The following is a 26,855-nucleotide window of genomic DNA, read 5'->3' on the forward strand; positions in this document are numbered from 1 at the left end:
AGAACAGACACCAGGATACAAAATGAGAAGTGTTTGATCCTAGTCCTGTCCCCCTCTCCTCAAAAAGCAGAGATGGGAAGGAGACAGTAGAAGCAACCAAGCAATTCTATAAAACAAAGACTTTAAATCCCTACAGATATGATTAAAATCTAAATTTGTTTTGCTTTTTTAAAAACTTAATATATCAAAAGCCTGCTTTAGTGACATACTAGCCCTCCAGAAAATAACCCAACACCCCCTTGTCAGTAATACACGCACTCAAGTTGACTAGCCAGCTCATATTTCTAAATCCCTGTGCGTAATACATGTATCTTTAAACCAAAGCTAGGGAGCTCAGGTGACTGCTGCTGCTATAATATGCTTCTTCCTGTTAACTGACCAGGGTCTACCTCCTCCAGAAGTGGGGGCAGGGCACAGAGAAACCCTTGAATGAAAGTGAGGGCTTAACAGCCCCTCACAGTCAACTTTGCAAGCATCTCCAGCCCCATCCCCGACTCAAAAGGGGTCATTTCTAAAGAGACTCTTCACCTCAAATTTGGCTTCTGATGACCAGAATAGTTTTTCTCCTTTAGAAAAAGCACACATATCTGCACACCCATCCATGGAATTGTTTGTTTTTGCATTTAAATATAAAATAATACCCTGATTTTTGCTATAAATGGAGATCCAAGCAATGAGAACTTTTTCTTCTAAGTTGGGCCTGTCCTCAAGTGAGGGCAGTTAGCCCCAGGCCAGGGAAGCACAGCAGGCTAAGACGGCGCCTTTCTGCTGACTCCCACAATTTCCTCTCTCTTAAGTCTCACTTTAATAAGAAATCTGGTTATAACTTTTTAAGAAATGGAACTTCCCACCAAGAGGGAATTTCTAACGTAGTCACAGAGTAAGCACAGCCCCCTCAAACCCCTTTCAGCTACCTTGAAGAAAAAAGGTCATTCCCCTCCTTTTGCAAATACTGTGCTCACTATCCAGATAGCTATGCCTGTTGGACAAACATCTGATTAAGTGAAGCAGTGGTTATGTTTCCTCATCCTCCATCCCCCACTAATGCATTAGAAAGCTTCAGTGATGTGGGAGAAAGGGTGTGTGAGTGTGTGTGTGTGTGTGTGTGTGTGTGTGTGTGTGTGTGTGAAGAGATTAAGAACTTGACTCCTCTAACCTGGCGAAAGAAAGCAACAGATATTAACTGAGCATGAGGAATTTTTAAAATTACCTTGAGATTCCACCCTTTGAGTTATAGCTATTACAACAATTGAGAGGGAGCAGGATGAAGAATTAATTAGAAGGGGTTTAATGGCTGCAAATCTAGTCCAATCAGTTTTTGTACGGGAAGGGCTTGTTAACAGTTTTGTTGAGAAGACATGTGCGGATGAGGCCTTCTGTCACCCATGAGGGGTCACAGTTGCCAGAGGGGCACCCATCTTCAAAGTAACCCTTCTTCTCCTGGCTGACAGCTTGGGGAATGCAGATGCCAACACTTCAGTTGGCCATGCTGGCAGAAAGTCATTGATGTTGAAGGTTTCATTGAATCCAGTTAGGCTTCGGGCATTGTTCCAGCCCCTTTGGGATCATAGGGTCAGATGTGGTACTGGTGCCACTTGCTCAGCCACTGCATGGAATCCTCAATGTGCTTTAGGCCATTCTCCTCTCACGTGGCCTTAGTGCTGGAGTTGGTGTGGCAGCCTGCACCATTCCAGTTCCCAGGAATTGGCTTCGGATCAAAGGTTGCCGTCGCTCTAAAGTCTTCATATACTCAGTGTAAGATAAAACAGGCACACAGAGATGATCTCCAATGTCAATTCCCTCACAGGGTCCTATCTGGAATTCCCACTGGGTGGACATGACCTCGACATTTGTCCCCCCAATCTTGATGCCAGTGTACAAGCAGGCCTGGTAGTGAGCCTCCACAATATCCCTGCCCTAGGCTTTGCCTGCTCCCACAACACAGTAGTATGGATGCTGGGACCCAGGGAAGCCAGTAGAAGGCCAACCAAAAGGGTGCCCATCTGTGACCATGAGAGTACATTCCTGCTTCATTCCAAACCAAGGATGCTGATTACTCACCATGTCCATCATCCATTTACAGATGTGCTTTAAATTGGTCTCTGCAGGCTTTCAGTTGTATTTTAAGACTTCACAGAACACCAGTTTCCTGGGGTCCTTGCAGAAAGGGTCTTGAAATATGGCAGCAGGCACAAGATATGTGCCACTGTTGGAGCTTTCAGACAGTAAAGTACTCGTCGGCGGCGGCAGCCGTCCGTCTCGAGAGACGATGGTGTAGCTTCTTAAGAGTCTATCTGCACCACCGAGAATGGCTGTGCAGTCCGACTCGGGAGTGACACGGTATCTGTCTCCTCCCGTGTTGAATCGACATCTTGCGATGACGCTGGAGTGTCCTCTCCAGTGGAGCTGAAGCTACAGAGCCTGGGCGGGGTGATATGGAGGGTCTGCTGTTGCCCATGCAGCAGACCCCCCCTCTCTTCGCAGCTGAAGGGTCCAAGGGAAAGAAGGAGTCAATACAGCTTGGCTTCAGGTGCACCGCAGGAGTTGCCGGTGTTGACTACAACATCAAACCGCCTTAGGGACTCCGGCTCCGGATTTTCTGTCGGGGTTTACTCCCTTAGCCTTTCCCCTGAAGAGGTATGCCGCAAGGCAGCGGAGGTTTTTTGGAATCAGAGTTTTCCTTCTCTGATGTGCCCTGACTGGAAGATCGAACCAGCGACACTTGGCTCGCAGGCCGACGCTCAATCCACTGAGCCAAACCAGCCAGGGCTAGTAAAGTACTAGAACCATCAAAATTCCACTCAGGCAACTTTTCTATACATTTGGGCTCACTTTCCAGGGTTCAGGTCTTGCATCACAGTCCTTCTCCAGTACCATCAATCCAGATATACATAGCTTGGACTTTATCACCCTAAGGCAGGGACATGTGCACCTGCTTGATGCTGCCTTTGTTCAATTGGGAATTCACTGAGGTGGCCGTGGTGGAAAATGTTCTGGAAGGTGAGCAGGCAGCAGGGCAGGCAGGCCGTGAGGATGAGGTATGGAGAGACAGGAGGGAAGGGCACAGGAGGGGAGGAGGAAGCTGGGAATGCTACTCAGATGCTCAGTTCTTCTCCAATCCTCAGCTCTACTGCTAAGAGAGGTCTTAAAAGTTCTCATTACAGAAAAAAAATTCTGTAACTATGTATGTTGATAGATTTTAACTAGACTTACTGTGATCACTTCACCATATAGAGAGTAAGGCAAAATTAGGTTTACAGTTGTTTGTATAGAATATGATACAATAATAAATAATAACATAAGAATAAACTCTGTTTCATGTACTCACAACTGTAAACCTACTTTTGCCCCACCTCGAATACAAATATCACATCATTGTGTTGTACACCTGCTACTTATATAATATTGTACGGCAATTATACCTCAATAAAAATTCCTTTTTGATCAGAAGAATACTAATCCATCAAATAAAATAACAGAGTCCATGACTGCTAATATTTCATTAAAATAAGTGGAAATCTGATGGATTGACCCTTTTATCATTACATAATGTCATTCTCTGTCTTGGTAGTTTTTGATTTAAGATCTACTTTATCTGATATAAGTATGGCCCTTGTTCTCTTGTGGTTACCGTTTGGAATGGAATATCTTTTTTTCATCTTTCAATTTCAGTTTAAATGTGTCCTTAAATCTAAAGTGAGTTTCTTGTATGAAGCTTATAGTCAGCTGGGTCTTTTTTTTTTTTTTTTTTTGTCCATGCAGCTGCTTTGTGTCCTTTAATAATTTAATTCATTTATATTTAAACCAGTTATTAATAGGGAAGTATATACTACTGCCATTTTGTTAGTTTCTTTCTGCTAATCATGTCATTCTTTTTTCTGCCTTTTCCCCAATTGCTGTCTTCCTTTCTGTTATGTTGATTTTTTTGTAGTGACATGCTTTGATTCCTTTTTTCTTTTGTATAACTTCTATGGGTATTTTCCTTCTCCCTCCACACACATATTTTATGTTGTCACAATTTATATTTATTCATATTATGGATTTCTAACATAGTTTAGTTAGTTTGGTACATTTATCTTCTTTTTAATCCTCATCTGAGGACATTTTCATTTGCTTTTTTAGAGATAGAGGAAGGGAGAGAGAGAAACAGCAATGCAAGAGAAGCATCAATTGGAGTACATTTTTCTTTTAACTTTTGTACTAGAACTAAAAGTGATTTACCCACCACCATTGTAATAATGCAGTAGTCTGTATCTGTTTATATACTTACCTTTATCACTGAGTTTTATATTTTCTAATGCTACAACATTGCTGTTTAGCAGCTCTTCATTTCAACTTTTAGTACTCCCATTAGTTTTGTAAGACAGGTTTCATGGTAATGAACTCCCTCAATTTGTTATTCTGGAAAACTATCTCTCCATTTCTGAAAAAGTGTTTTATTGTTGGTGTAGTATTCTTGATTAGCACTTGTTTTTTTCTTCTAGCACTCTGAATATATACCTCTCCCTTCTGGTCTGCAAGGTTTCTGCTGAAAATACACTGATAAGTCTTAAAGGGGTTCCTTTGTACATGACATGTCTCTTGTCTTTTGTTCTTTGTTTTTCACTCCCTCTTTCTCTTTGACTTTTAACAATATTATTATAATGTGTCCCAGTGTAGATTTCTTTGGGTTCATCACTTTTGGTATCTTTTGGGCTAGTTGTATTTCAATGGCCATTTCTTTCCCCAGATTTGTGGTGTTTTCAACCATTAATTATTTGAATATGCTTTCTGGTCTCTTATCTCTTCTCCTTCAGGAATCCCTTAATGCATATATTAGCCATATATTAGTCTGCTTAATGGTATCTTATAAATCCCTTAAGCTATCATCACAACTTCCATTTGTTTCTTTTTGCTCCTCTGACTGAAATGTTTCCAGTTGCCTGTCTTCAAGTTCATTGATCTTTCCTTCTGCTTGATACAGTCTGATGCTGAACCCCTTAGTGAAATTTTCAGTTCAATTGTTGTATTTTTTAGTGCCATGATTTCAATGTGATAATTTTTATATTTTCTGTCTCTGTTAAAATTTTCACTTTGTTTATGCATTGTTCTCTTTACCACGGTGAGCAACTTTGTGACTGTTGTTTTGAACTCCCTGTCAGATAAATGATATAACTATTTCATTAGGATAAGTTTCTGGAGATTCATATATTCTTTTGGTTTGAACAACTTTGCATGCTTCTTTATTTTTCTTGACTCTCTATGTTAAGTTCTGCATATTAGACAAAGCAGACACCTTTTCTAGTCTTCATGGACTGGCCTTATACCAGAGAAGTCCAGTGTCTACCAACTCTCTTACCCTTAGGAAGAAGCAGGCAGCTGAGGTGTCTACAAGTCTAAATTATTCTCTCTGGGTAATGACACTATTCTGGATCCATCAGAGCTCTAAGACTGCCAAAACATTAGCCAGTCCTCTGTGGAGGCCCCTCAAAAAAGTTGGAGTGTTTAGACCATGGACCAACTCTTCCCCTCTCCTAGGAGAAGCTGGGAACTAAGGGATCTCTTCTCAATTGTATGGTGCTATGCTAGAGGTATGAACTCTAGTGAAAGGGTGTCCCAAATATCCCTACAGAGGCAAGACTGAACACAAAGCTATTGATTCTTTTTCCACTGAACCACAAGGTCTCAAATATTTGAAACCAGAAGTTTAAGTTCACATTAAAAAGCCACACCAGGTGACCTCATGCAAACATATTGCTTCTCCTAATGATTACTTTTTCAGGCTTTCCAAACTTATCTCTTGTTTCATTTGTTCTCCTGAGCTCCAAAAATATCTTTTATATCTAGTATCACTTATATATGCCTCAAACTCAATATGTCTAAAACCCATAAATTGCTTCTTCTCTACATGCAGAAAACCAATGCCCTCAATGCCCAACCAAATTCCTAGAAGGCTGCTTGATACTTCCCTTTCCCTCTGAACAGAGTCCAATCACTTTCCAAATAGTAGACTGTTCCTCCTTCATCGCTCTCATTAAATTCCTCACCCCACACCATCATTTCAAAACCAGATGAATGCATCAGCCTCATCACTAGCCTCTCTGCCTCCAGTTTGGCCTTTTTGCCAACTTTTGACAGAGTAATGGCCCTAAAATATAAATTTGCTTATATATTATAATTTTCCTGCTTAAAATTCTTTAATGGTTCCCCCTCAGCTTTCATAATATAGTTCAAACTTTTTAACTTAGCACATAGGCCTTTCACAATTAGATTTATCCCCACCTCTTCAGCTTCAACTCTTATTTCTCCCATATAATCATCCTTCATCTCAGCCATTAATCAGTATTACAGGTCTTCAAGGATATACATTCCCTCCACTTAAAATGCTCTCTTCCTCCACTACCTTCCTTGTCTAGCTCTTTCTCCAAACTCAGCCATGCATTATTCATTCAGAACATCCCCCTTTGTGCAGGTGTCATCATACCTCCTTAACACCTTACACAAACTCTTATATAGTAACTAACATTGATAATTCATTTATTATCTACTCTAGAAAATAAAGGAGAGCAGGACCATGGTATTACTTTTTTCTAAGTATAAATCTGTAGCATGCAGTATAGTAACTGGCACACAGTAAGAACACAGAAAATAAGCATTCACTGAATGGATTAGTAAATTAATCAAATTGAGGCCACCTGGAATGATGCTGGTCCTTTTCAGAAGTTAAAATTACTACATGACCTAAATTTTCTTTGTCCCTAAAGTTTTCAGTATGAAATTTAGCACAAAACCAGTGATTTGTGCCCTATTTGCCTCCATTTTCTGCTTTCTCCTATATCACCTTAAATACCACTCATGACTTGCTTTTTCCTTAAACCTTAGTATCTCTCTGTGTGTTTTTCATAGGACTTGTGCAGAATATACTTGCTTTCTAACAGCTCTTAATTATACATTAATTTATCTCCTGATAAACTGCTAATACTTTTTAATTTTAAAAAAGGTTTAAAAGTCTTTTTTACTGGTGCATTACTTCCTTTTAACAACAGAAGGTGGCCTCAAAGTCTCAGCTACTAATATGGTACTATGTGACTTTCCATCAATACTATGAACATTCTTCATATTCAGAATCATTTTTAAGCATACAAATGCTTTATAGCAATGTATGTAGCAAATGTCAAATATGTACTGATATTTGACATAAGAAGTTATTAAATACTGGACTCATTTCTGTAATGACATTACTCTATTTCCTAATCCAAAGAGACCAACATTTCCATTTAAAAAAAAATAAAAATAGTTATGAAATGATAAATGAAAAAATGGTCAAGAAGTTCATTCAACTCAGGAATTAGATTTACTTCCCTTCACTTTTCAGGAATAAGGACAATTTTCACTGCAAGAGTCAAAAAAGTAAAAGCGAGGTACTACCATGGAGAAAGGTAGGACAGGGTTTTTGCCAGGTAATTTGTATGTTATTTAATCAGCACAAGAACCTTTCAAAGTATTCAGAGTGAGTGTTATTATCCTTGTAGCTCTGAAGAAGAAAAACAAGACTCACAGATTTTTAACTTTCCCAAAGTCATCCAGCTAATCAACAACAGAACCAGGATTCAAGTAAGGTCTCCCTGCCACCAAAAGATATGTTTTTCTCTCCACATTGTCTTGACCCCTAAGGAAAGCAAGAGACATCCTAACCAATTGTCTTTCAAATAAAGTTAAACTATAAAATCCAGATAAAATGTCATGTGGACTCTAGAGAAGTATAAATAGCGAAGAAAGTTTTACAAAACTTAAATACCAAAAAAAAAATATTTTAATTTAAATTCCCATAAAAAATTATGAACAATGGTTGTAATAAAGCCAAATTGCCTTTTCAACTTCCTTAAATTAATTAAATATTGAAATATCATTTTTTTGTTCTATCTTCTTTACCTTTGATTTGAACCTATTTTCCCCAGAAAAGAACATGTATTTCCTTAATTAACTAGATACCTTTAAAACTGCCATGTCAGGAATCTTTGTGTATTTAAATACACGCTAATTCCCTGTTGGTTTGCAATACTTATCCTATTGAGAGCAGCTCAGTAAATCATGTTTCCACTAGTTGGTGATCTCAGTCTATGTCCTTATAAATGGTTGATCATAATTGCATCCCTGGGGGAAGTCTCAGTGGAAAGAGGATAATTTAATAAAGATAAGAAATTATAAGGTAATTAAACATGTTTGGGTAAAAACTATTAATCAAATGAGGGTAGCATCTCATTTACCTGATATTTAAGCAGAAATACACATATAACTTAATAGGAATAAAAAAATATGTCATTTGGAAAACATCAAAATAAGGAAGAAAAGAGTAAAGCCACTGTAAAAAAGATTGTGAAAGCAGAGAAATTCTTTGGTACTGTGCAATAAGTAATAACAAAAATGTAGTAAAACTTGTATAAGAGTGTCAGGGGGAAAAGCCCAAAATGAGCAGAAGCTTGCATGAAATACTAAGATAATATTGTAATAGAGGAAAAGATGCAAATCTTTGTGTACTTATTCAAAACAAGGTCCAGAGAAATGAAGTCACGTTTTGAGAGAATATATTCCCAGAAGAAGAAATCTGTATCTTTAAAGATGATGCCCTCTCCCCAGAATACATCTATAATAGATTATTATATAGTAGAATGTGGGGCGTGTGTGTGTGTGTGTGTGTGAAGGTAGGCTAAGAATTTTTCTAAGGGAAGGAACTATCTATATTGAGGAAATACATTAAGAAGTAATTTAAGGTAGATAGTGATATCTGAGGGCACAAATTATCAGAAACCAAGTTGATGGTGGACATGGAAACTCAATGCATTCAAGTAACTGGAATTTATGAGTGTGAGGGACAGCAAAGGAGAGTAGGTAGGGAGAAAAAATAGTGGAATAACAATGAGAAAAATTAACTAAAGAATTTTTTTAGACTTCTGGCCAAGATGGAGACCTAGACAGACACGCTGCGTCTCCATCCACAACTAAGAAGAAATACAATTACCTCAAAACTAGAGACAATCAGAAGTTCCAGAAAATCAAGCTGCATGGAAGTCCAACAAACAAAGATATAAAGAAGAAATATTCATCCAGACAGGTAGGAGGAGCGGAGCCAGGGAGGAGAGGATGTGCTGTACTGGCGGCAGCAGCGGTGGCAGTGGCAGGCTAGCAGAAAGAGAAGTCACACGTCTTAAAAAGTGGTGAGGAACACCTGGGGAGCATTCCCAGCACCAGACCAGACCACACAGCTCACAGTGCCAGCACCAGGGACAATAAAGCCTATTGCTTCTGAGTGTGCAAACCAGTGGAGGTTGGGGCAGAGGAAGAAAATGTTGGTCTCTTAGCAGAGTACACTTGTTTAAAAGGTCCATGGTCCTAGAATGTTCGCAGACACACCCACTCTGGGAACAATGGACAGGGCAACAGCTAGAAATGTCCCTGTCCCATACAGAAGTGGGAGAAGTGTCTAGAAAAGGGGCGAATGCTGAGCAAGCAACATTGTTCCCTCTTAGACCCCTCCCCCACATACAGCGCCACAACATGGTGAAATGGGTCACCCATACTGAGGAATACCTAAAGCTCCACCACTTACAACGTAACAGGTGCCACAGCTCTACCTAAGACAAAGAGATAAACAAACACAGGAGCCAGTCAAGATGAGGAGATGAGAGTTATGGTCCAAAAGAGGGAACGGATCAAGGTTCCAGTGGGAGAACCAAGTGACAAGGAGATAGCCAACCTAACAGACACAGAGTTTAAAACACTGGTGATAAAGTTGCTCACAGGATTGACAGATATGCTTAAGTATGGCAAACGCATAAGGAAAGAACTGAAGGCAGTGCTAAATGAAACAAAGGAAAATCCACACAAAACCAATGGTGAAGGGAAAGAAACCAGGGTTCAAATCAATGAATTGGAACAAAAGGAAGAAAAAAACAGCCAACCATTACAGAATGAGGAAACAAAATTGAAAAAAATGAGGAGAGACTTAGGAACCTCTGGGACAACTCTGAACATACCAACATCCGAATCATACGTGTTCCAGAAGGGGAAGAGGAAGAAGAAGAAATTGAAAGCTTATGTGAAAAAATAATGAAGGAAAACTTCCCAAATTTGGTGACAGAAATAGACATACAAGTCCAGGAAGCACAGAGAATCCCAAACAAGCTATACCCATGGAGGATCACACCAAGACATATCATAATTAAAATGCCAAAGATTCAAGATAAAGAGATAATCTTAAAAGCAGCAAAAGCAGAGTTACCTACAAAAGGGTGTCCATAAGACTCTCGGCTGATTTCTCAAAAGAAACTTTTCAGGCAAGAAGAAACTGGTAAGAAGTATTCAATGCAATGAAAAGCAAGGACCTACAACCAAGACTACTCTATCCAGCAAAGCTATCATTTGGAATGGAAGGGGAGATAAAGTGCTTCCCAGACAAGGTAAAGCTGAAGGAGTTCATCATCAGCAAGCTATTATTATATCAAATGTCAAAGGGACTTACTTAAGAAAAAGAAGATCAAAATTATGAACATTAAAATTACAACAAACTCACAACTATCAACAACTGAACCTAAAAAATAAAAACAAAATCCAACTAAGCAAACCAGAATAGGAAGAGAATTGTAGGTATGAGGATCATTTGGAGGGTTATCAGTTGGGAGGGGGAAGGGTCAGAAATGGGGAAATGGTTCAGGGATAAAGAGGCACAATTGATTGGTACAAAATAAACAGGGGGGAGTTAAGAATAATATGAGAATGGGTGAAGTCAAAGAACTGATATGCATGACCCATGGACATGAACTAAAGGGGATGGGATTGCTGGGGGAAGGAGGGTACTAAAAAGAGGGGAGCAAAGGAGGAAAATATTGGGGCTACTGTAACAACATAATCAATAAGATATACTAAAAAAATAATTTTTTAAATTTCTAATATAGAAATTGAAGGAACTTAAAATACATTGTTATACAACAGAACTCCTTTCCTTCCATTTTTCCAAGTTTCTATAAGGTTTGCCATGTACATAAACATGGCTTGTCTGGAAATATTGTAGTCAGAGAGAGAGAGAGAGAGAGAGAGAGTGTGTGTGTGTGAGACAATCAAGGGAGAAAAGATCAACTTCCAAATATGAATTAATATTCTATAGAATAGGGATAGGAATACCATTTAAAGCTAAAGCATTTTAGTAGAGGCGAAAACCTGGAGCTAGGGGTGACCCTGAAAATATGAGCCACAGAAAATTTATAGCATCATTGGGAGAACGGTATACTTGACAGGACAAAGAATGAGAGTTCAAGCCAATTATATCTATATCTTAAGGGCAAGGAGATCCCAGCAGACAGGTGGTTTACAACCATAAGTAAGTTGATTGTGAGTAATTGAAAAATGAAGGTCAGAAAAAGAAAAAAGCAAGCAATAGTCACTCTTAATAACCTCATAAGAACTCTAAGTAAGTCATATTAAACTAACCTCATTCTTTTTATAACTGGAGTTACTACACTGATGAAACTGCAGTGCCACAGGTAATACATCTTGATTTCAGGAAGGCCCTTTATAAAGTGCTTGAGGATAAAATAAACAAACATGGTCTATACAGTAGCCCAATGAAGTGAGTTTGAATTTCACTTTAACAACTTTACTCAATATGTGTTAAAGTTTTTAATTTATTTATTTATTTATTTTTAGAGAGAGGGGAAAGGAGAAAGAGAGGGAGAGAAACATCACTGTGTGGTTGCCTCTCACTCACGCCCCCAACTGGGGACCTAACGTGCTACCTAGTAATGTGCCCTGACTGGGAATCGAACCAGCGACACTTGGCTCGCAGGCCGACGCTCAATCCACTGAGCCACAGCAGCCAGGACTCAATATGTGTTAATATTTGATTGATGTTATCTGAAAGGAAGATACAGCACAGTTTTCCATATCATTAGACAATTTTTTATGAATAATTTGGTTAAATAAATCTGAAAATGACACCAGGATAGAAAACAAAATCATAAGACAAAAAGATCTGGATGGACTGTAACAAAAAGTCAGAATTAACAAAATACAATTCAATGAATATAAGTGTAATATCTACCTCTACATATAGAAAGATAACTAGTATCAGAAAGGAAAGACCTGAATTAAGAATAGTTTGAGTTCAGAAACTTGGAGATTTTAATTGCTCACAAAATCAGTATATACCAACAGCATAACAAGGCTTTCATAATAGGTAAGATAATGTCAGACGTTAAGTCAGGGAGGCAATTGTTTGAGCATACTATGCAATGTTCACATCACGGAGTTTATTTTTTTCAATATATTTTTCTTTTAACATTTTATGGAAGCTACCTATAATCTAGAATATGCATATAAAAATGTACAGAGATGATAATGGAGATTTCTATTTCTTGTATTGGCAAATTAATAAGTTGGTTCAATCCTTCTGCTGATTAAATCTAATATGATGTGGTGAAATGTAAAATACTGCATCCTTAAACACTGAGGAATTATCTCTAGAAGAGATAATGTTAAGCACACAAAGACAAGACACCATGAGCGAAATCCAGTGTAATGATAACATAAGCAGGCACGCTGGGAGCCCAAACGTTGAAGTTTTCAAACTATAACCATAAAACAATTCTGCTTACCTTGTTCAAGTACATAAAAATCAAGATTGAAAATTTCAGCAAAAAAAAGCATACAAGCATACAAGATATGGAAATTCTACAGGGTTCAGATTAGTCTGAAACTGTTATACAAGGAATGTTAAAGAATCAAGAAATTTTTCAGCCTAAATAACGGAAGCCATAGGTAAGTCCTAAGAGTAATTCATAAACTATTTGAAAATGGCTTTTTCTATTGCTTTGATTCAGTGTTGCTCGAGAAAGCATAACTAGAAGTAGGAATGAGAATAGCTAGGAGGCAGATATAAGCTCAGTTTGAGAAAAAATGTCTCCAACCATTAGTATTGTCCAAAATCAGGTTCACCGTCTCACGGAAGTGAGATCGCTATCACTGTTAGTGATCAGATGCATTTTTAGAAAACTATATGTATTGTATATTGTAAGAGAGAGTCTATCTACTTCACTAAGATATTAGACTATGAAGCACTGAGGTTTCTGCACTATTATTTTTTATTACAAGTGGAAATATATCATAACCATAAATATTCTTAGAAATATTCTAAACCACTATTTGCCAAAGTATAGCCTCAGAAAGTCTCAGGATTAATATATTACAGGATAGTTCTAGGATCAAGAAATTTGGAAAACTCTGGGTCAAGCAAAGTTAAACAAGTTTCTTTCCTTCAATATCTCTTACTTACTTTAACATGCTAATGTGCATTGGAAACATTCAAAGGCAATTTCTGTTGCAGCACTGACAAAAAAAAATTAGGTCACATATGTATAAGACAAGTTCTACAGAATACTTTGAAGGAAAATGTTGCACTAAATAATTCTAATCTTGATGATTTTAAAAAAATCAGTTTGTCTTCATTCTATGTGAAACTTCAAGAGAATTGAGATGGTAATACAATTCACATAGAAATTTTTATAACAATTTACCACAAAACATCTTCTCTTTTTCATAATGAGGTATATTGTTGTACTATAAATACTTATAAGTGGCTTAAATGAGCCAGCACAAGTTCAGTCTCTCTTGACAATGCACCAATAAATATGAAAGCATGTGGTTGGAGTTAAGCAATCTCCTCCTCCTGACATACCTAAATTCCTTTACAATCTGTTATAGGCCCATGAACTTGTCTAAGCACTCCTAAAACCTATTTATAGTTAAAGCTGTTCTGCCCCTTGGAGTACTAAGTTCCAAAAGTTTTTTTTTTTTTTTCCTATTGCCTTGAGCAAGTGTCTTAAATGCAATACAGCTCAGTTTTTCCATCCATAAAAACAGGACTAATAGACACTTTCAGCCAAAAAGGCAGAGTAAGTCAACATTGTGCTTGCCTACTCCCACGACCACATCAAAATTGCAACTAAATTAGAGAACCACCACCATTGAGAACCACCTGAAGACTAGCTGAACAGAAAAGTCTTATAACTAAGGATGTAAAGAAGAACCTACAATGAGACTGGCAGGAAGGGTGCAGACATAGAACCCACAGGTCCCCACTCCCGCTGTATAGCAATTAAAAATCGAAAGGGGTATCTTGGCTGCAGAAGACCCCCTTGAGCGGTAAGGGATCCAAGACTAACACCAGGCTCCCCAGTCCAGGCATCAGTGCTGGAAAGAGATGTCCCCATAACACCTGGCTATAAAAACCAGCAGGGATTGCACCCAAATGAGACAGAGGCCTGTTGGAGACCCAGGGGCTCCTCTAGAGGGAGCTACACATGGACTAGCTCACTCCCAGATTCACTCACCCTGGGCCACAGTGCAGGGGCAGCAGCTTGAAACGTGCCAGGGATGGGAAGGGAATGAATTGACTAGCTTCAGGCTGAGGGTTAAAGGGGCAAAGGTCATGGCAGCTTTCCAGGGATGGAAGTCCTGCCAGGTCACATGTGCCCTATGTTAATTACTTGCCCCTTCCAACCAGCAATTGCAAGTAGAGGTCAAATTTGACTCTCTATTAATCTGGTTTACACTGTTCACCCTGCCCTGATGATTTCCTGAGACCCTGCCCCACCCAGCTCACACACCCAGCCTGAGCAATTTCCAGTGGATTTTTCATACAACTGTCCTGCCTCGACTCACATTGTGGACTTTTCTAATCTTCCTCAAAAGTTCACAAACCCCAAACAAGCAGTGGCTAGCCTCAGTGTGCTCTGAACATCTTGCTAAGTGGCCCCAAGCCTGGAAAAGGTGACAACCAGTCTGAACTTTCACTGTAACTCCTGTTAGGTATCCCAAAGCCTGGCATAAGTAGCAGTGAGTGTTGGCTTGGAATAGAGCTGCAACTAAATGCCACAAGCCCAGCACAAGTGTTGGCTGGCCTCAGCTCACATCACAGTGCTCACTAAAGGGTCCCAAGCTTGATACTAATGATAACTGGCCTCAATTCAAGCACAGCCTCTCCCAAGCACTTCCAAGCCAAGCACAAGAGGCAATGAATTGCATTCACTTTGTAGCTCCCAACAGAGAGCCCCAAACCAGGCACAAATGGTAGTTGACATTGGCCTGCTCTGGAGCTCCTCCTAAGAGACTCCCCAGAATGCACACAGTGGCTGGTTGAGTACACACAATCAGCTCCACAAATGACACACCCAAAGGACAGACTCAGCTAGCACCAGAGCCCAACTAAAGCAATACTCACTCAGTGGGGTCAGCTGCCACATAACAGCTTGTCTACTGTAGACAAAGCAAGCCCTCATAGCCAGTCAGTCTGAAGGTCAAACCCACCCACTAAGGTGCCAACAGCAATCAAGGCTCAACTATAACAGAAGGTCATGCACAACCTACACAAGGGAAGCCTATAGAGTACCCAGCTCAGGTTACCAGGGAGACTGCACCACTGGGCCTCAAAGAATACCTAATATATAAGGCCACCCTGCCAAGACTGGGAGATGTAGACTGCCTCATACATAGAAACACAGGGAGTCAGCCAAAATGAGGAGACAATGAAACATGTTCCAAATGAAGGAACAGGACAAAACTACAGAAAAAGAACTAAATAAAATGAAGACAAGCAATTAACCCACCACAAAGTTCAAAACACTAGTTATAAGGATACTCAGTGAGCTTAAGGGAATAACAGATTAACTCAGTGATAATTTCAAAAATAAAATAGAGGACTTCCAGCCAAGATAGAGGGGTAGACAGACATGCTGCATCTCCCTCCACAACTAAGAAGGAATATAACTACCTCAAAACTAGAAATAATCAGAAGTTCCAGAAAATCAAACTGCATGGAAGTCCAGTAAACAAAGATATAAAGAAGAAATACTCATCCAAACAGGTAGGAGGGGCGAAGCCAGGGTGGAGAGGACATGGTGTGGTGGCAAAAGCAGTGGCAGCAGCAGCAGTGGCAGCAGCCAGAAAGCGCAGTCACACATTTTTAAGTTAGAAGAGACTCCTGAGGAGCACTCCCAGTGCCAGACCAGATCACGCAGCTCATGGTTCCAGCACCAGGGAAAATAAAGCCTCATTGCTTCTGACTGTGCAAACCAGTGGGGGTTTGGACGGAGGAAGAAACAGCTGGTCTCTCAGCAGAATCCACTTGTTTAAAGGGCCCCCACAGTCCTAGAACTTACGCAGACCCACCCACTCTGGGAACGACAGCCAGGGTAACTAGGGAGGTGCCAGTCCCATACAAAGTGGAAGAAGTGCCTGGAAAAGGGGCAAGTGTTGAGCAAGCGGCATTGTTTCCTCTTAGACCCCTCCCCAACACACAGCACCACAACGTGGTGAAACGGGTCGCCCTGTACTGACAAATACCTAAGGTTTCAGCCCTTACAATGTAACAGGTGTGACAGCTCTACCTAAGACAAAGGCAAACAAACACAGGAGCCAGTCAAGATGAGGAGACAGAGAAGTATGGCCCAAAAGGGAGAACGGATCAAGGTTCCAGTGGGAGAACTAATCGATGAGGAGATAGCCAACCTAACAGACGAAGAATTCAAAACACTGATGATAAAGATGCTCACAGGCTTCACAGATATGCTTAAGTATGGCAAACACATAAAGGAAGAAGTGAAGGCTATGCTAAATGAAACGAAAGAAAATTCACACAAAACCAATGGTGAAGGGAAGGAAACCAGAGTTCAAATCAATGATTTGGAGCATAGGAAGAAAACAACAGTCAACCAGTACAGAATGAGGAAACACGAATTGAAAAAAAAATGAGGAGAGGCTTAGGAACCTCTGGGACACTTAAAATGTGCCAACATTGAAACCATAGGGGTGCCAGAAAGAGAAGAGGAAGAGCAAGAAATTGAAAACTTATATGAGAAAATAATGAAGGAAAACTCCCCCTATGTGGTGAAGGAAATAGACATATGAGTCCAGGAAGCACGGAGAGTCCCATACAAGCTAGACCCAAAAAGGACCACACCAAGACACATCATAATTAAAATGCCAAAGGTTCAAGATAAAGAGATAATCTTAAAAGCAGCAAGAGAAAAGCAGAGAGTTACCTACAAAGCAGTGCCTATAAGACTATCAGCTGATTTCTCAAAAGAAACTTTGCATGCCAGAAGGCACTGGCAAGAAGTAGTTAAGGTGATTAAAAGCAAGGACTTACAACCAAGATTACTCTATCCAGCAAAGCTATCATTTAGAATGGAAGGGTAGATAAAGTGCTTCCCAGACAAGGTAAAGCTAAAGGAGTTCATCAGAAGCAAGCTATTATTATGGACATGAACTAAGGGAGGTAGGATTGCTGAAGAGAAGGATGGAACTGGACAGAGGGGAGCAAAAGGGAAAAAAACTGAAACTACTGTAACAACATAATCAATAAAATATACTTTAAAAAATGCTCAATATCAGTAATCATCAGTGAAATACAAATTAAAACTACAATTTGATATTTCACACCTATCAGAATGACTATCACAAATAAATAACAAACAAGTATAGTGAGAATATGGAGAAAAGAGAACCTTTGTGCACTGTTGGTGGGACTGTAAACTTGTTATAGAAAATAGTATAGAGGTTCCTCAAAAAATTAAAAATAGAACTACCTATTACCCACAAGTTCCACTTCTGGTTATTTATCCTTAGACACTAATTCAAAAAGGAATGCCACTAATACCTTGCAGCATCATTTACAATAGGAAATATATGGAAGCAACCTAAGCGTCCACTGATAGACAAATGGATAAAAAAGTGGTAGATATAGACAATCAAATTTATTCAGTCACAAAAAATAAAATGTTGCCATTTCCAACAACATGGTGGACCTAGAGGGTATTATGTTAAGTAAAATAGTTCAGACAAAGAAAGACAAATATAATTTCACTTATATGTGGAATCTAAAAACCAAAATAAACACACTCACACAGAGAACAAATTCATGGTTTGCCAAATGACAAGGGGATTGAGGGAATGGGTGAACAAAGGTGAAGAGATTAGAAAGTACAAATTTCCAGATACAAATACAGCCAACAGGATATAAAGTACAGCATAGGAAATATGTATAGTCAATAACTATGTATGATGTCAGATGGTTACTAGATTTATTGGGGTGATCACTCAGATTGCACAAATGTCTGATCACTGTGTTGTATACCTGAAACTAATATAATTTGTATGTCAACTGTAATTGAAAAACAAAATGTTTAAATAGGAATCATAATTATAAGGTTGTTATGAGGATTGAGTGAAAGGAGATAATCCCAAACAGTACTTGGCACATTATAAAAATTCAATAAATATTAACTATAATTTTATTCCAAACAAAACAATACTTTGCTTCTCTTTAGTTTGCAATTATTTCCAGCTTCATTTAAGTGATATGACGTGTGTGAATTACATAACACTGTGCCTAGCTGTTAGTGGCATTCAAACAAACTGGTAGTGAAGGTGCAGGGGTCTTCACAGATATAGTTATCTCCTAATTGATTACAATGATGACAATTTTTACCTTACAAAAGCCTTTCATTCTGCCCTATCTCAACAAATCTAGAGGATAAAATGTACAAAGTATTGCACCACTGAAACTAGAAATTACCTGGCACTTATTCTTGCATAATACTTCTTGGTTACGGCATTTATTAGTGTCTATATCCACATATGAAAAAGATGACTCAAAATATTTAGGAATTTTTTAAGATATTAAATATATCAATAACCAAGTATCAAGAAACACTACTCACGAGAGACTTCCGGCCAAGATGGAGGCTTAGACGGACACGCTAGGTCTCCCTCTACAACTAGAGAGGAATACAACTACTTCAAAACAAAGGATAACTAGAAATTCCAGAAAATAAAACTACACGGAAGCCCAACATATGAAGTTATAAACCAGCGGTGCCATTTGGGCAGGTAAGAGTTAAAGAGGGCAGTGCTGTTTGCAGTCGCACCTGAGACAGCGGCGGGGCGGCGAAAAATCCCGGCGGCAATCAAGCCCCTGGCAGTGCGCGACCCCAGCAATGGGGAAAGCAGCCACCGCATCGCCTTGAACAGTGAGGCCCAGGGGGGCGGGAGGACGGATCCCGGTCTCCTAGCTGAATAACTGTGTGAATCCATCTTGGACCCCCGCCCCAAAAGAAAGCACCACAGGGCTGCGAAATAGGTCGCGGACAGGCAGGCGCCGGTCGCTAATTTGTGACGCGTACACAGGCACTGCCCCCGACAGCCAGCCCAAGAAAACAAAACGCATCTGTCAAAATGAGGCAGGCAACTGTAGAAATACCGGTAACACAACTCACCAGGCAGCAGATAGAGAACCTGACAGATGAACAGATAAGAAACCTGTCAGAGGCTCAGTTCTGGGCCATTGTTATCAGGTGGCTTACAGAATTCACAAAAGAGCAGGAAAAAGATATGAAAGAAGCGAAAAACTTTCATAACGAAAGGAACAAAACCACATACGAGACAGATGGTGAGGAAAAAAAATCCAGAGTTCATTTCAACAAACTGGAATATGGAGAAGGAACAAGCAGTCAACCAATGCAGCGAGAGGAAATGGGACGCAACAATCAGAGGATCAGAAACCTCTGGGACAGCTATAAAAGGCCCAACATAAGAATCATTGGTTTGCCAGAGAGTGAGGAAGATGAACTAGAACTTGAAAAATTGAGTGAAAATATAATAAAGGAGAACTTCCCAGACTTGGGGAAGGGAATAGACTTGCAGGTCCAGGAAGCAAGGAGAGTTCCCAAGAGACTGGACCCAGGGAGAACCACTCCAAGACACATTATAATCAAAATGTCAAAAATTAAAGATAAAGAATCTTAAAAGCAGCAAGAGAGAAGAAAAGAATTATGTACAAAGGGGTCCCAATTAGACTATCAGCTGACTTCTCAAGGGAGACCCTACAAGCAAGAAGGGACTGGCAAGAAATATTCAAAGTAATGAAAATCCAAAACCTACAACCACGAATACTCTATCCAGCGAAACTGTCATTCAGAATAGAAGGACAGAGAAAGTGTTTCCAGGACAAAATAAAACTGAAAGAGTTCATTAGATCCAAACCACCATTATATGAGATGTTAAAGGGACTGGTTTAAAAAACAGAAGCTAGGGAGATGAAACAAAGGCAAACTAAACAGGCAACGAGAGTGGAAAAGGAACTGTGGGTACGGGAAGCATATTGGGGGGAGGTCAACAGGGAGGGGGAGTGGGGAGAGGGAGGGAGATGATATAGGAATTGGGGATCAAGGTAGGAGGGAATGGAATAGACGGAGAGAGGTTGGGAGGAACTGTATGCACAACTAATGGACATAATCTAAAAGTGGGGGACAACTGGAGGGAGGGGGGCCACCGGGTGGAGGGGAGCAGAGGGAAGGGAAATTGGCACAAATGTAATATTTTAATCAATAAAACACATTAAATCTGAAAAAAAAAAAAAAAGAAACACTACTCACTTACTTCACCTACAAACCCACTAGTACACAGCTCCTGGTGATGAGACAGAACTAATCCCTTTCCTTAAATGCTACATAAACAACAAAACAAAGTACCAAATTGCTTTACTGCAGTAATAAAACTATCAAAAGAAAGCAGTATGAAAGTATAAAGGGGAGTTCATTCTAGTTTGAGTTAAAGTAAGCACTAATGAGTAAGATAAAGTTGCAAAAAAAGGTTTAGCTTAACAGTTAGAGAAAGTGATTTAGACAAAAGGTCGATCAGACAAAGCCATCATTTTCTTGACCAAGTAGCGCTATTACAGTCACCAAGTGCATTTATGACAATACAGATGTATCTATACACAGAAGTGTAAAGGTCCTATTTAAAGGAGGAGATTGAGCAGAAACTCCAAGAGGTTATTTGCAACCTTTACATTTGGATACTATAAATGTATGATGTGATCAAACTAAATTAAGACAGTTTTAAAAGGCTTTATTAAAATTTTCTTTCTACTACACCTTTGTTAATGGATTTGTCTAGCAAAATAAAGCAAGCAGATATCTTGCTGCTTTTCTAGTCATTGAGTTAAAATATATTCTTTACTCATATTAAATCCATTTGTACATTTTTACAATGGATTACTACAGATATCACAGACTACCTGTAAACATGCACCGTTCATCTCAGATCAAGAGGAGCTGGCAAAGTAGTATTCACTTACAAGTTAGTATAAATTTCCAAGTGTCTTAAGTTTTAAAGTTTCTCTTTCTCATATTATTTATATTTACATGTGTATTATTTATTTTACTGACATAATAATGTTATTGTATATTTATTTATATAGAACACAGTAATTTAGTCATCAAAAGTCTAGAACTTTCTCCTAGCCATTTCCTTATATGTAAGCATCTTCTGCTGTTTAATCTCCACTGGCTTTAATATTATTTGTAACTTCTGTCTGCGTTCTGTTGAAGTATATACATTAGTTTCACAACCCAATCCAGTCAGCTTCCAGTGGGTGACATTAAGATACAAGGGTGAGACCAGAATGCACTAAGATTGATGCCGGGTTTAGAGAATGGAATTAGAAGTGAGAACAAAGCCAAGGTAAACTAAGCCATCTTTTACTTACAGCTGACACGTGCTGCAACAGACACATGACATCGATCATGTCTGCCAGGATGAGGAGTCTGGTAACTGCAGCCAGCAAGGCACGGGCGGCTTGAACCACAGCCTCCCTTTTGGGAAGATAACAAGGGTCATCTGCAAATCTCTCGGCTGACACTTTCAGAGCTTCACCTGAAAAACACAAGCCCAAATAAGTCATACTTTAATTTCAGCTAAGCGTGTTTCAGCATTTATCACCCAACCTAATTCCAAGTACATTCCATGACTAAGCATAATATTAAAATACTGTCATTTAACACTTAATAAATAATTCTGTTTCAGGTTGGCATTTGTTTTTGATAAAGGCTCTGTCATTTAGGAAGTATGATACCATTTTCCTGCAAGAAAATTGTGCTCAATTGACTAGCAACATCTAGTAAAATTGCTTTCAACATCTGCATTTGCTGAATCTCATTTCTGTGAAAGATTTCATTACTAAGACTTCAATTGGATACAGTCTTGTGTATAAGAATAAGGCAAGTCTTCATTGAGTTACTTTCCAATTCAATGGATGTTAGAAAGGAGCAGCTCTCTGATAAAAGTTTAACATAGGCAGGTTTATCCTAAACTATCAATGTAATAAATAAACTGTATCATAAACTTAGATGCAAAGAATATTTTATAATATATAACTATTAAAGAAATCTGTCCACCATTACTAAGGTTTTTCATTTAAAATATATTTTATTATTAAAAAGCAATGTGTTCTCATTCATTTTTTTTAAAGGGATTTTTAAAAAGAGTTTTTTAATTTATTTTTAAAAAGAGAGGAAGGGAAGGAGAAAGAGAAAGAGAAAAACATCAATGTGTGGTTGCTTCTTGTGCTCCACCAACTGGGGACCTGACCCACAACCCAGGCATGTGCCCTGACTGGGAATCAAACCCGCAACTCTGGTTCACAGGCTGCACTCAACCCACTGAGCCACACCAGTCAGGGCTCATTCATTTTCAAAAGTTCAAAATTCATAAGAGTATAAGAATGAGGGAAGCAATACGAAAAAAAGTGGAATTATAATAGAAAAATAAACAAAAATTTTTAGTGGGGGGAAAACAATGAAAGCAAATTAATAACTCAGACAGAAAATTCCTCCCCACCCCCAAAATAAACCCTCACATGTAGGAAAGTGAACAAAATAAAATGTAAAGTATGGAAATACGATTTTAGTAAATATTAGAAGGACAAGGATTTTCCTTCACACGGTATATTTTTCTCCCTAACTGATCCCTCCAGAATATGGCACTCTGAAGAAGTAAGTAATGACATAAGGTTCTTTGTATAAAACTAATAATACCAGTTGTTCATAGAGGTTTTGTTGACCATGACTTTGACTGGAATGTCATGCCTAAAGAAGGCATGCTTGGGCTCTGGCTGTTACCAACAAGTCCTGAGGAACTGGGATTGACTTTCAAAGGTAATAAAAGCCCATGAGATAAAAGGCCTGGTACCATGGTTGGTTGTGCAGTTCATGACAATCTTTCCAGGGAAGGAATGAAGGTTATTTTCCTGTAAGATGGCTACAAAGGACCTTAAGGCACAATGGAAAACCAGAAGGACTTGGAAAAGACAGGTGTATACAGGCAAGGCAGAATGGCAGGTATGTGGCTCAGTTCCTGTGCCCTGAAGGGCAGACTTAAAGTCACCCTAAAGGTTCCTTGTGTAAGTTCCAGCAAAGCAGATGTAAAGATTATATGTGGTCATTTTCTGCTCTTGTTGTGTTTATGCAAATGAACAGAATAAATTAAAACTAGACTTAATTCAGTCCCTTTAATGGCAAGGAGGGTAATCTTAAGGAGAAAAATCGTGATTCAAGGAAAATCACAATGCTCAACAGTAGACTATAAAGTAGTGCAGCTAACTGTCTTTAAAGTTTATCCTCATTTAGGAGCTTGAGACCTTCACCCATTGTCCTTTACAAGATTACAAAGGGTCCTAATATTTGAGAGGGGGGGGATAGTTAATTTTTACGAACCAGGGGTATGGACTTGGGGGGGATTGATGGGGGAGGGGGGTGCTGGGTGGAGGGGAGCAAGGGGGAGAAAATTGGAACTGTTGTAACAATATAATCAATAAAAAACATTTTAAAAAAGTTTATCCTCATTTAAAGTTTGTTTTCATTTGAAAGTTAAACTAGGTCTGTGGCATCCTCAAGGATGCTTAATTTATAGGCAAGAAGAATGTCTAATGCCTTGCAACTGGATGTCTTTCCAATAATAAAGTCTTACAGATTTAGAGACTGGTTTGTGGGTTATGTTGCATAAATTAACATGTGTTTTCTGTTTTCATAGGGCATAAGCCTATGATCTCATTACCTGAGTGACTGTCTGTACAAATAGGCCTCACTTAATCCTGTCTGCATCGCCGCCTCCTGAGACTTCATGGTTTCACTGAACTAAGTGGCTGGGTTGGTGAAGTATGGAGTGGTCTGTGGGCTTCACTTTAAAACTGGTTTCTCTTTTCTATCCTAATGACTTGAACAGAAAGGACCCAGAGGTCGGAGAGGGGGAAAACTGAAAATATTTCCCTCAGCCCAAATTAAGTATAGTGGGCAGAAGGGTTTTGGACAAGTGTGACGTGCCTTGCACACCTTCCTCCAAAGAAACCCTTTTTTCCCCTAATGTGGGATATTGAATAATTAATCCCTGTCTTTTGTCATCTGGTGGTTATGGATTGAATGATATCTTTTAACCCTGTTGTCAAATCTGTTTTCCCCAGAATACAACAAGGATGCCAGCCTGTTGAACCAAGCACACCGTTGTTCTAGGACAGCCAATTGACCTGGAGTCTGCACGATCCTTCCCCATGTGGGAAGGCCACCTTCCCCTCCACACCCCCATTCTTATTAGAGATTTCTGGACCCAAGGGTAGGTAGGACAACGACCATGTCCAGCTTGAAGCAGCTAAAGGAACATGAGACCTACGCCCATTGTCCTTTATAAGATTATAAAGGGAATTAAGTCTGAGAGGAAGGAATTGTTATTATTTAATGTTATAAGAAATTAATTAATTTTTTATAGACTAATATAGAAAAGGGTGAAGCTGGGGAACTTACATGCATGACCCATGAACATGAACTAAGGGGGATGGGATTGCTGGAAGAGGGGGGGTGCTGGGTAGAGGGGAGCAAAGGGGGAAAAATGGAACTATTGTTAAAAAAAAAGAATTGGATTGGATTTTTTTTAATAAAAGAAGAATGGGGTGCTGAACTTGGAGCTCTGGGAAAAGAAGACTGAACAGATAGGAAGATGGATTAGAAAAAGTGACAGCAGAGAGAAGATGGCGGAGGAGTGAGGGGAGGCTGCACTTTCTGGCCTCCCCTGTAGTTTGAACTAATTGCAGATAGAACATCTCAGTGAGAAGCTGGACACTGGCAGGAGTCGAGCAAAGGCACTGCTGGATTAGAGAAAACCATCTGGGAATGATCTGTTTGGTGAGGATAGCGGAGGAAAAGGGGACAAGATGGAGTTTCTGACTGGGTTGGCTCCTTGAGCTGTGGTTGGAAGCACACAAAGGCTTTTTGGCGACCACAGGCTTCCCCAGAGAGGAGTCGGGAGGAGAGCGGATCTCTGCCCGCTGGCAGAGCCAGGACTGGGCCAGGTGGCATCTGACACTGAAGGACAGGAGACAGCGTACTGCTGTGCAAGTGAGAACATAATTCTCCTTTATATTTTTCTCTTGTGAACTAGGGAGAGGGGAGGAAAAGTCAGGGGTGATAGGACATTCTTGAGGAGTGCAGGCGCAGAAGTGTGCTCGTCCACTCCTCAACCCTCCTCTTGGGTCGCGTGGGCACCCACAGGGAAGTGCCCTCATTCACTTGCCCAGGTGCACAGGGCACGCATCCAGGTGCCCCTTGGACACACCCCAACAGACATAAGATCAGCGCCCCAACAGGCGCAGGGAGGGCCCGCTGGGCACGCAGAAGACTTTGTGTAGACACCCTTGGCCAGCCCCAGTGGGTGCCAGGCCGGAGCGCAGACCACTTGCGCAGGCTCTGCTCGTGCCTGTCTGGGCGGGTGGGGGAAATGTGTGGGCGGTTGCTGCATGGGAACAACGGGCAGCGGCAACTCACAGACACTCACTTCCACCCTGCACAAGTGCCCGGGGCCCCGCCCCGAAGGGAGAGAGACCAACTCCCGGGGCTGGGCTCGGCAGACCCGAGGCTAGAGCTCAGGCTGCCTTGCGCACACATGGGCACACACGCACAAGCACCCCAGCCAGCTCCAACAGGCTCCAAAGGAATGTGCCGGCCAACACGGGCGCACACCGCTGCTGCAAGGATCAGAAACCCCTGGCGCACCTCATTAGACCAGCTGTGGATCCAGAAAAAGAAGATGACACACAAAGGCTAAACTGAGTAAAAACTTTTTTAATTTTTTATTTCTATTTTAGGTTTTTTGTGTGTGTTTTATTTTAATTTTTTTATTTATTTTTAATTTTAATTTTAATTTTTAATTTTTTTAATTTGTTTTTAAAAACTATCTCTTTGTTTTATACCATCTCTCCTTCTCATCCTTCCTCTTTAATTTTTGTTTTTGTTTGCCTGTATAGTTAGCCTCACTTTCACACTAAATAAATAGAATATAACTACTATATAAATCTAATACTATACAATTCCACTTTCTTACTATATTCTGCATTCTTCCCTCTTTTTCTTTTATTATTATTAACATACAATGTAATTATTACCTACTGTCTTGCATAGTCTTGACACTACTTGCTCTTATTAATCTATCATCTCCTCTCTCAAAAACCATATTTTTCCTCTTTAAAAACAACTCTTGACTATTCTTCTTATAGTATAAAAGCCTTAATCTCTCTACATTTATATTAATACTGGCTCATTTGCTGACGATAGTGGGATAGAGGGTGGGGGATATTTTTGAGGGTGTGGGTTTCCTGCCTGGGCTGTGTGTTTATGTTTTTAACAGCATCTCCACAAAAGAGCTCAAGACAAAGTGGACAGAGTGACTCTCAATCAACTAGCCAGAGGGAAGATCCTACCAAATAGCATCTGAAATATAACCAGGCAGCATAAACAAATGACATAAAGGGTATCCCAAGATCATCAGGCTCAGGAGATCAAAGAGACTGCACCACTGAAACCCCTAGATCTCCGATAAAAAACCTCATACCACAAAGGTGGGAAGTCAAAGCAGACAAATCCAAAAAACAAAAACAAACAAGAAGAATCCAACATGGTAAGACGCAGAAACAACCTCTCAATGAAAAGAAAAGAGGAATCCCC

The 26,855-nt window shown here is 39.8% G+C and overlaps 1 protein-coding gene and 1 pseudogene across 1 annotated transcript in view; both read right to left on the minus strand.

Annotated features, from left to right (window-relative positions):
* Window positions 1-26,855, minus strand: part of CTNNA3 (catenin alpha 3) — a 1,620,658-nt gene that overhangs the window by 1,483,685 nt on the left and 110,118 nt on the right. The window contains exon 4 of the mRNA XM_090278091.1: window positions 21,578-21,744. Within this exon, the coding sequence (XP_090134217.1) occupies window positions 21,578-21,744 (167 nt within the window). The remainder of the gene's footprint in view (window positions 1-21,577; window positions 21,745-26,855) is intronic.
* LOC150010164 (glutamine synthetase pseudogene) lies at window positions 1,312-14,240 on the minus strand (annotated as a pseudogene).

The sequence above is a fragment of the Furipterus horrens genome, unplaced genomic scaffold, assembly GCF_987537825.1.
Source record: "Furipterus horrens unplaced genomic scaffold, mFurHor1.1.pri manual_scaffold_5, whole genome shotgun sequence".
Taxonomy (NCBI): domain Eukaryota; kingdom Metazoa; phylum Chordata; class Mammalia; order Chiroptera; family Furipteridae; genus Furipterus; species Furipterus horrens.